This window comes from Monodon monoceros, unplaced genomic scaffold, assembly GCF_005190385.1.
Source record: "Monodon monoceros isolate NGI ecotype Baffin Bay Population unplaced genomic scaffold, NGI_Narwhal_1 Super_Scaffold_14, whole genome shotgun sequence".
Taxonomy (NCBI): Eukaryota; Metazoa; Chordata; class Mammalia; order Artiodactyla; family Monodontidae; genus Monodon; species Monodon monoceros.
This window is the reverse complement of record NW_021703770.1, coordinates 47,016,821-47,026,904: the sequence shown is the minus strand read 5'-3', so window position 1 is coordinate 47,026,904 and position 10,084 is coordinate 47,016,821. Positions and strand designations below refer to the sequence as shown.

Genomic DNA, 10,084 nt, shown 5'->3' with positions numbered 1-10,084 from the left:
TTTTATTTTATTTTATTTTATTTTATTTTATTTTATTTTATTTTATTGCGGTACGCGGGCCCATCACTGTTGTGGCCTCTCCCATTGCGGAGCACAGACTCCGGACGCGCAGGCTCAGCGGCCATGGCTCACGGGCCCAGCCGCTCCGCGGCATGTGGGATCTTCCCAGACCGGGGCATGAACCCGTGATCCCTGCATCGGCAGGCAGACTCTCAACCACTGTGCCACCAGGGAAGTCCTTCTCTTCTAATTATTAAGATGAAGGACAAAGCGGTCAAGTAACAAAGGAGCAAAGATTGTAAGTGGTGGTACTGGGGTTTGGACTCAGGCAATTTGGCCCCACAATGATAATCATTATCACTCACCTACTCAAAACTATTGTCTTAGCCTGGCATTCAAGTTCTCCAACAATCTGACGACTAACTCTCCCAATCTCTTCTTTCATCATTCATCCATTCATTTATTCACACATTCATTATTCAACATATATTGAGCATCTACTTTATGCTAGACACTGACCTAAGTCCTGGGCCTAAAGGGCTGAATCAGCTAGTTCTTTTGGGGAAGGGAAAGGATAAATAGAAATGTGAAAATCCTTATTTTATCAATGCTGTCAGCACAATCAAACCATTGGTGAATTTGAGTGGGAACTTTACTTATTTTATGGCCCAAGACTTCTCTTTTATAACAAATGACAGACTTCAATATTACAAGGTGTCTTTTCGATACCTGATTTCTCCAAACACTGCTCCAGCTTTCAGAGTAACCAGAACTTGAGCGCCATCAGCTCCTCCAAGAACTTGGACTTCTCCTTGCTTAATGATATACATTTCCTTGCCAATTTCTCCCTATATGCCAAATGTAAAGAGGAAATGGTAGTCACTTTATTCTTGACAATTATGCTCCAAATTAAAAGATATAAACTCTTTTAGAGGAGTAAATGTAAATGAAGGAAGCAAGGAATAGAAGTGTAATAATAATTATCTTAAGACCTGAGGTAGTTATGGACATAAGTTTGACATAACATGTGAAAGGAAATTACAAGGAAAGTGATACCTTCTAGAACCTGAGCACTGTGTGCCATCACTGGACAGGAAAAGATACTTCAGTCAGCACATTGTTTTAAGAATGGGATTGGAGAGAGGAAATAACAGATTGTAAGCATAATCACCTTAGCTTTGGTGACAACTGCTATGCTTTGAAGAAGTTGCTTAGTTTATCCAAAGAACATGGGCTACAGTCATCTAAAGGTGAACTCTACTCTTCTGCCTATAGTACTGAGGTCTGATTTTAGTAATTGCGGCATATGAGACGCTTAAGATATTATTCTTGTTCCATGTTGAGAAGAAAGTGTTAGTGCAGCAGGTTTATATATATCTTTATTGGAGCATAATTGCTTTACAATGTTGTGTTAGTTTCTGTTGTACAACAAAGTGAATTAGCTATAAGCATACATATATCCCCATATCCCTTCCCTCTTGAGACTCCCTCCCAGCCTTCCTATCCCAGCCCTCTAGGTCCTCACAAAGCATGGAGCTGATCTCCCTGTGCTATGCAGCAGCTTCTCACTAGCCATCCATTTTACACTTGGTAGTGTATATATGTCAATGCTACTCTCTCACTTTGTCCAGCTTCCCCTACCCACCCCATGCCCTCAAGTCCGTTCTCTACGTCTGTGTCTTTATCCCTGCCCTGCCACTAGGTTCATCAGTACCATTTTTTTAGATTCCATATAAGTGCGTTAGCATACGGTATTTGTTTTTCTCTTTCTGACTTACTTCACTCTGTATGACAGACTCTAGGTCCATCCACCTCATTACAAATAACTCAATTTCTCTCCTTTTTTGGCCGAGTGATATTCCATTGTATATATGTGCCACAGCTTCTTTATCCAATCATCTGTCGATGGATATTTAGGTTGCTTCCATGTCCTGGCAATTGTAAATAGCACTGCAATGAACATTGTGGTACATATATCTTTTTGAATTATGGTTTCTTCAGGGATATGCCCAGTAGTGGAATTGCTGGGTCATATGGTAATTCTGTTTTTAGTTTTTTAAGGAAGCTCCATACTGTTCTCCATAGTGGCTGTTTCAATTTACATTCCCACCAACAGTGCAGGAGTGTTCCCTTTTCTCTGCACCCTCTCCAGCATTTATTGTTTGTAGATTTTTTTGATGATGGCCATTCTGACGGGTGTGAAGTGATACCTCATTGTAGTTTTGATTGCATTTCTCTACTAATTAGTGCTGTTGAGCATTCTTTCATGTGTTTGTTGGCAATCTGTGTGTCTTCTTTGGATAAATGTCTATTTAGGTCTTCTGTCCATTTTTGGATTGGGTTGTTTGTTTTTTTGATATTGAACAGCATGAGCTGCTTTTATATTTTGGAGATTAATCCTTTGTCTGTTGCTTCGCTTGCAAATATTTCCTCCCATCCTGAGGGTTTTCTTTTCATCTTATTTATGGTTTCCTTTGCTGTGCAAAAGCTTTTAAGTTTCATTAGGTCCTATTTGTTTATTTTTGTTTTTATTTCCCTAACTCTAGGAAGTGGGTCAAAAAGGATCTTGCTGTGATTTATGTCATAGAGTGTTCTGCCTATGTTTTCCTCGAAGAGTTTTATAGTGTCTGGCCTTACATTTAGGTCTTTAATCCATTTTGAGTTTATTTTTGTGTATGGTGTTAGGAAGTGTTCTAATTTCATTCTTTTACCTGTAGCTGTCCAGTTTTCCCAGCTCCACTTGTTGAAGAGGCTGTCTTTTCTCCAGTGTATATTCTTGCCTCTTTTGTCAAAGGTAAGGTGATCTTAAGTGTGTGGGTTTACCTATGGACTCTCTATCCTGTTCCATTGATCTATATTTCTGTTTTTGTGCCAGTACCATACTGTCCTGATTACTGTAGCTTTGTAGTATAGTCAGAAGCCTGATTCCTCTAGCTCCGTTTTTCTTTCTCAAATTGCTTTGGCTATTTGGGGTCTTTTGTGTTTCCATACAAATTGTAAAATTTTTTATTCTAGTTCTATGAAAAATGCCATTGGCAATTTGATAGGGGTTGCATTGAATATGTACATTGCTTTGGGTAGTATAGTCATTTTCACAATGTTGATTCTTCCTACCCAAGAACATGGTATATCTTTCCGTCTGTTTGTATCATCTTTGATTTCTTTCATCAGTGTCTTATAGTTTTCTGCATACAGGTCTTTTGCCTCCTTAGGTAGGTTTATTCCTAGGTATTTTATTCTTTTCTTTGCAATGGTAAATGGGAGTGTTTCCTTGATTTCCCTTTCTGATTTTTCATTGTTAGTGTATAGGAATGCAAGAGATTTCTGTGCATTAATTTTGTATCCTGCTGCTTTACCATATTCATTGATGAGCTCTAGTAGTTTTCTGGTAGCATCTTTAGGCTTCTCTATGTATAGTATCATGTCATCTGCAAACAGTGACAGTTTTACTTCTTCTTTTCCAATTTAGATTCCTTTTATTTCTTTTTCTTCTCTGATTGCCATGGCTAAAACTTCCAAAACAATGTTGAATAATAGTGGTGAGAGTGGGCACCCTTGTCTTGTTCCTGATTGTAGAGGAAATGCTTTCAGTTTTGTACCATTGAGAATGATGTTGGCTGTGTGTTTGTCATATATGGCTTTTATTATGTTGAGGTAGGTTCCCTCTATGCCCACTTTCTGGAGAGTTTTTATCATAACTGGGTATTGAATTTTGTCAAAAGCTTTTTCTGCAGCTATTGAGATTATCATAAGGTTTTTATCCTTCAGTTTGTTTATATGGTGTATTGCACTGATTGATTTGCATATATTGAAGATAAACCCCACTTGATCATGGTGTATGATCCTTTTAATGTGCTGTTGGATTCTGTTCATTAGTATTTTGTTGAGAATTTTTGCATCTATGTTCATCAGTGATATTGGCCTGTAATTTTCTTTTTTTGTGACATCTTTTTCTGGTTTTGGCATCAGGATGATGCCTCATAGAATGAGTTTGGGAGTGTTCCTCCCTTCAGCAGGTTCTTTTTTTTTTTTTTTTTTTGCAGTATGCGGGGCCTATCACTGTTGCGGCCTCTCCCGTCGTGGAGCAACAGGCTCCGGACGCACAGGCCTGGCGGCCATGGCTCACGGGCACAGCCGCTCCGCGGCATGTGGGATCCTCCCAGACTGGGGCACGAACCCACGTCCCCTGCATCGGCAGGCAGACTCCCAACTACCGCGCCACCAGGGAAGCCCCAGCAGGTTCTTTTATTCAGTTCTTGTTTATCTCTGGGGACTCTGGAGCCAGGGCAATGACACTTGTTCAATGCCTTGAGAACTAAACTCCTGGAATGTTCACATAGACACTGGTTAATGTTATTCTGTATGCCTCAGGCAGTGTGGCAGGATGTACCAGGCTGTCAACACTGTTTAATGTAAACACAAAGATTTATGGTGTGTGCTTTGTATCTAGTTTGGAGTCTGAACAATGACTGGTCATGTAGCTATGTGACCAGCCCCATTTAAAAACTCTGGACTCCAAGACTTAGACGAGCTTTCCTAGGCAGAGATATTTTGCCCTTGTCTCTATGGTCCACAGTAGGAGATAAAAATGCATTCATGTGAGCCTCTCAGAAGTAGGATCTAGGAAATCTGCACCTGATTTCTCTAGTCTTTGCCTATGCATATCTTTTTCTTGCTGTTCCTGCACTGTATACTCTGCCTTAATAAATCTTAAGTGATAAATATAACTTTATGTTGAGTCATGCAAATTACTAAACTAGTGGGTGGTTGTGGGACCCTTGGAACACATCTCACTCCAGGATCCAAAAAACATAAATATGTTTTACAAGAGATCTAAATGGCACTTGGGTGAAGAAAAGCTTTTAAACTTTAAATAAGCCAGTTCTCATAATACTAGGCAAACTATTTGGATAACAGTACCTATATGTCTTAGTGAGTTGAGTCTTGATCACCCTGGGCTATTAAAAATAGCATAAATATAATAAATTCTCTTATATTTGGTTCAGGAGGGGGCTGGATTATTTGAGTTCATAAAACATTCTTGTCAACCATATTTTCAAAGGAGTAGAATACACTAAAATTAATTTAGGATTAAACAATGTTGATTATAGTTTATGCTCTGCAATGGCTGAGACAATGTCTACTTTGTTCCACTGCTGAGCATAGGAATTATGACATAGGCACTCATTTATGAATAATTTATAATTCAGCTATTCTCTGGGAAGTTTTGAAATTCTTTAATACCAAGGGTTATTCTCCTGAACATTACTTATTGTCATATTATAATTGTTAGGTTAAGTTTAAAGTTTTCAGACTCTACCTCTTAGTTAACATCTGTGACACTGAAATTCTCATTTTATCTCCCCATGACTTTTATGAGGAAGCTAGAGTAGGTATTACTATTTCCATTTTACAGAAAGAAAATAAAGGCACAGATTGGCTTACTGGCTAATATTTGGCTGAGTAACCGTTGCTCCATGATAGTAAATAGAAGCAAAAGGAAGCCTAGAATGCACATCTCCTAACTAAGCAATGCAAAAAGTATATTTAAATTTTGCATTGTGTATTTATACATTCTATAAATAGATATATTTATTCCCAAATGTAGATTTAAGTAGAAATTCCAATACAGATGGATCTAATTATAGTTATTTCCACATTATCAGTGCTAATAATACATCTTGCATTTGCAAAGTACTTTTGAAATCATAATATCAGATTTTACATTGCTCCTTATTTTAACGCCTGTGTTTGTTTTATCAGAACATGCTACTTTGAGGCTTCCCTGGTGGTGCAGTGTTTAAGAATCAGCCTGCCAATGCAGGGGACACGGGTTCGATCCCTGATCTGGGAAGATCCCGCATGCCGCAGAGCAACTAAGCTCGTGCGCCACAACTATTGAGCCTGCGCTCTAGAGCCCACACGCCACAACTACTGAGCCCACATGCCACGACTACTGAAGCCCACGCACCTAAATCCTGTGCTCCACAACAACAGAGGCCACTGCAATGAGAAGCCCGTGCACAGCAGAGTAGACCCTGCTCACTGCAACTAGAGAAAGCCCACGCACAGAAGCGAAGACCCAACACAGCCAAAAATAAAATAAATAAAATAAATAAATTAAAAAAATGAAGGAACATGCTACTTTATAGCTGCAAGGTATTTTCATAGATATTAACTCACTTATTTCTTGCAAAAATCCCAGTGAGGTCAAATAGGAAAGATATCATTATTCTTATTTAAAAATTGGTAGTAGAGACTTGAAAAGTTAAGTGTCTTGGGCAAACTTACGAGGCTGGCAGATGATAGCATTAGAACTAGCAACACCTATGTCACCTGATTATATAATATGTACAGATCATATCTAATGAATCCAATATCAAGACTGATCTCTTTAAAGCCAACACAATATCTATGAATTATTTTAAAAATGAGCGAAAGTGTCTAAAAATTAGCTTTTCAAGAGATACTCCAAGAAGTAATGATTGGGACAGGGTCATATTCCTTAATTCTTTGCATGAAGTAATTCTCAAGGAACTGGAATGATTTTTCAAAGGCAGTTATTACAACTGACTGGAGGTAGAAGTACATAATGGGTACTTAAATATAGTTCAGCACTTTTAATTATTTTTTAATGGTCATTTCAATAATTTTCCAAGGAGATCTGGCATAATCAACGAACCAAAACTTCCACTATTTCTTGCATATTTCTAGGCTAATTTAAAACTTTCCTGCAAGTTTAATTGGCATTCAAATGAAGTAGACATTCCTTAGAGAGCAACGTCTGACAGCATGTGCAAAATAAGATCAAACCAAGCTCTTCTGGTTGGTTTATGTACTAATTTGGAGAAAGTGTAGAAATGCAAGCGCTTCATGTAACCCTTAGTGAGAGAGCACTTCAAATTTTCGGGGTTCCTGTGTAGAAGCCTATTTCCAAGGCTGACAGGCATTATGATGCTCAAATTAATTCTTGCAAATTAATCCTGGGAAAATTCCTAAGTACTCTTTGAAACAGTCCAAACTACCCACTTGGTAAGTTTAGGAGCCATCCAGAGGATTAGATAGGTCAGCAAACTCAGTCCTGAGCCCTGCCATTTCTTCAGTTATTTAAACAACTGCTAATGGAACATGTTTTCTTTCATTTTTTTTTTTTCTTCCATTTTCCTACAATGATTTGGGGAAATGATAAAAAAACAAAGCTGAACTTGGCTGTATAAAATCTGGACAAGTAACTTTTCGCCTCTGTCTATGTCTACTCTTAATTAAATCCCTTGTTAAAAACAGAAACAAAGAAATGTGGCTTGGAGTCTCATGTCTTTTCATTTCTGCTCTTCCCCCTGCTTATTTTTTTCCTTCCTTCATTTGTGTTCACTGATCTGTTTTTATTATTGAGTGATGGATGCGATGTGAGGAAGAAATTAGAAATGAGAACACTGCATCTACTCTGCATTTCACACTTTGTTAAACAAATTTTCACTGATTGTGGGCCCAGATGCTAAAGTTTCTATGAGTTATCTCAATTTTCAGTCCCTGCTGCTATTGGAACAAATTGAAAGGCCATTTTGGTGCATTAAGGTCATGTCATCCTAAATGCATCACTGCCCGAAAGGGGTCCTTAAACTGAGCTGTGGTTTGTATTTCCCATTTTAATGAAAATGATTTTATATCATCAGTATGCCCACATTTAATCTGGACTAATTTGTGTGGGATTCTAGATTCCTGGTTTCATTAATATCACAATCTCTATTTTTCCTCTTTACCTCTGACAGCTCCTACTCAGTTGCCCTCTGTGATTCTTCTTCATTGACCTGTTCCATAAATACTGGTATTCTTCAAAGTTACAGCCTTGGTCTTCTTTATTTACCTTTTCTTGAGCTTCTTATGATATCAGTTTCCATCATATGCCGGTTTCCAAAGATTTACCTCCAGTTCTGTCCTCTCTCACGGGCTAGACTGATTTCCACCTGTGCACTAGGTATCTCTACCTGGATGCATTAAAGTACCTTCACTCTATTTGACTTTGTCTTTCACCGTTATCCTAGTTGATCATTTGCTTCCATTCCTTAAACAAGTCAAGTTCTGTCCTGCCTCATGGTCCCAAGTCTTCATCTAAAATAGTGTCCTCTCCAGTTTTTTTTTTTTAAACTAGAGAACTATTTCTCTTCAGATTTTCACAAAGTTCATGCCTGACAGCTTGACAATCTCTCCCTGTCTGAGTCCCCCAATCTAAAGTAAGTGCCTTTGCCACCACGCACTCCCCTGACAAATTGTTTTTGCTGCATAGAAACTTAGCACATTTTGGAGTTACACAGTAATTTTATTTGTTTATTGTTTGTTTCTTCCATCAGGCCAGTGATACTCAACTTTGGCTCAATTTATAATCATCTGGGAGCTTTAAAAATATTGATATGTGGTCTCCACCCAGACCAATTAAGTTACTGGAGATGGAGCCCAGATTTCTAAATTCAGGTGATTCTGATGTACACTGTGAATTGAATACCCTGGCACTAGACTGTAAGCCCTTGAAGGACAAGAACTACCTTTTTATGCTCACTGCTGAATATATCCAGTACCCAGCACAGTGCCTGGCCCATAGTATTTCAAAATTATTTATTGAGTCTCACTGAATAAATGATACTAAAATTTTCTAGCTTTTGACTTATTGTAGTTCCATACACTCCCTCCGAAGACAGAGTCCCTTCCTTTCTGCCTTGACACATGTGAATTCTTTCCTCTACCTGGAATGCCTGCTTCTTCTTTCTCCTGGTTCATGCTGATTCATTTTTCAAGACTTAGCTTGACCAGCATCTTCTCCAGGAAATCTTGCCAGTACCCCAGTGCAGAAGTGTCCTTACTCTGTGTCCTACCACAGCTTGTGCTTACTTCTACCATCTAGCACATTATTTTGGAATGATATAAGTACTTCTTACCCTCACTCATGTGTGAACTCCCCAGGGTTTTGGATCATCTCTCATTTCTTTGAACTGTTCATCTTTCTCTACTTTTTATTTTGATTATTGCCTTCACTATTGATTTAATATCTCAAGATGTATCTCAAGGTCCCAAGGTCATCATTCCTTCTCTCCCCCTTTGAGTTAGTAATCAGAGATATGCAAAATTGTTTATTTTAGAGTTATTTGTAATAGCAAACACTTGGAATTGATTATGATATATTCATAGACTGGAATATTATGCAGCTTTAAAAAGGATGTTGTAGATTTCTTAATAATATGTAAAATGTTCCCATGATATATTGTGACATGACAAAACAAGTTTCAAACATAAGCGAGGTATGGTGCCAATTTTATAAAACAAGCTCTAACTATCCATCAGTCGATATAAAAAGATAGGTTGAAATATATTAATAGTGGTTATTTCTGGGTGGTGGAGTTTTTGTCTTTGTGCTTTTATGTGTTTCCCATTTTAAAAATAATGAACATGTATTACTTTGTAATCATAAAAAGCACAGTAAAATTAAAAAAAATGGCATTGATTATTTACTAACGGGGTGAGCTAAATGGAGGTAACTGATAGTTTGCTGAAGACATAAAAAGGGCAGAACCACCTTTCACTTCTGTAACTTTTCCCTCCACCTTAAGTATTTGGAGTTAATGGGGTGTGACAATTGATGATTTACATTTACACAAAGCAACTTTTCAGACCACCCACACTTATATCCTATAAGTAATGAAATCCATATTGTCTTGTTCCATTTTGAACTCTGAGAGCACATTATAGATTTACAGAATTGTATATCATGATTATTTCCATACTATGGAATTCACCCTGGACAAATTTTGTTTAAACTATTCTCTTGACTTATATCTGAACTCCTCAGTGTATTTATTAGTCATGCATTAGAAAAATAGCATGAACTCACCTTTTTGCAGACAAAGTCACCAGGTAAATAGACAATGGATTTCAATCTTAGCAACATGTCATAAATCATCTGTGTATCACAACCCTAAAGAAAAAACAGAGAAAAATAATTCTCATAGACACAGCTAAAAGGCCAATATTCCAATTGATTTTAAAATGCAATGGAAATAAACAATAATAGATGTTGTCTGTGTTAACATTAAAA

The 10,084-nt window shown here is 37.7% G+C and overlaps 1 protein-coding gene across 1 annotated transcript in view; it reads right to left on the bottom strand.

Moving 5' to 3' along the window:
* Window positions 1-10,084, bottom strand: part of CNGB3 (cyclic nucleotide gated channel beta 3) — a 143,676-nt gene that overhangs the window by 19,556 nt on the left and 114,036 nt on the right. The window contains exons 14-15 of the mRNA XM_029223050.1: window positions 9,881-9,964; window positions 730-848 (exon numbers count right to left, since the gene is read on the bottom strand). Coding sequence (XP_029078883.1) covers window positions 730-848; window positions 9,881-9,964 — 203 coding nt within the window. The remainder of the gene's footprint in view (window positions 1-729; window positions 849-9,880; window positions 9,965-10,084) is intronic.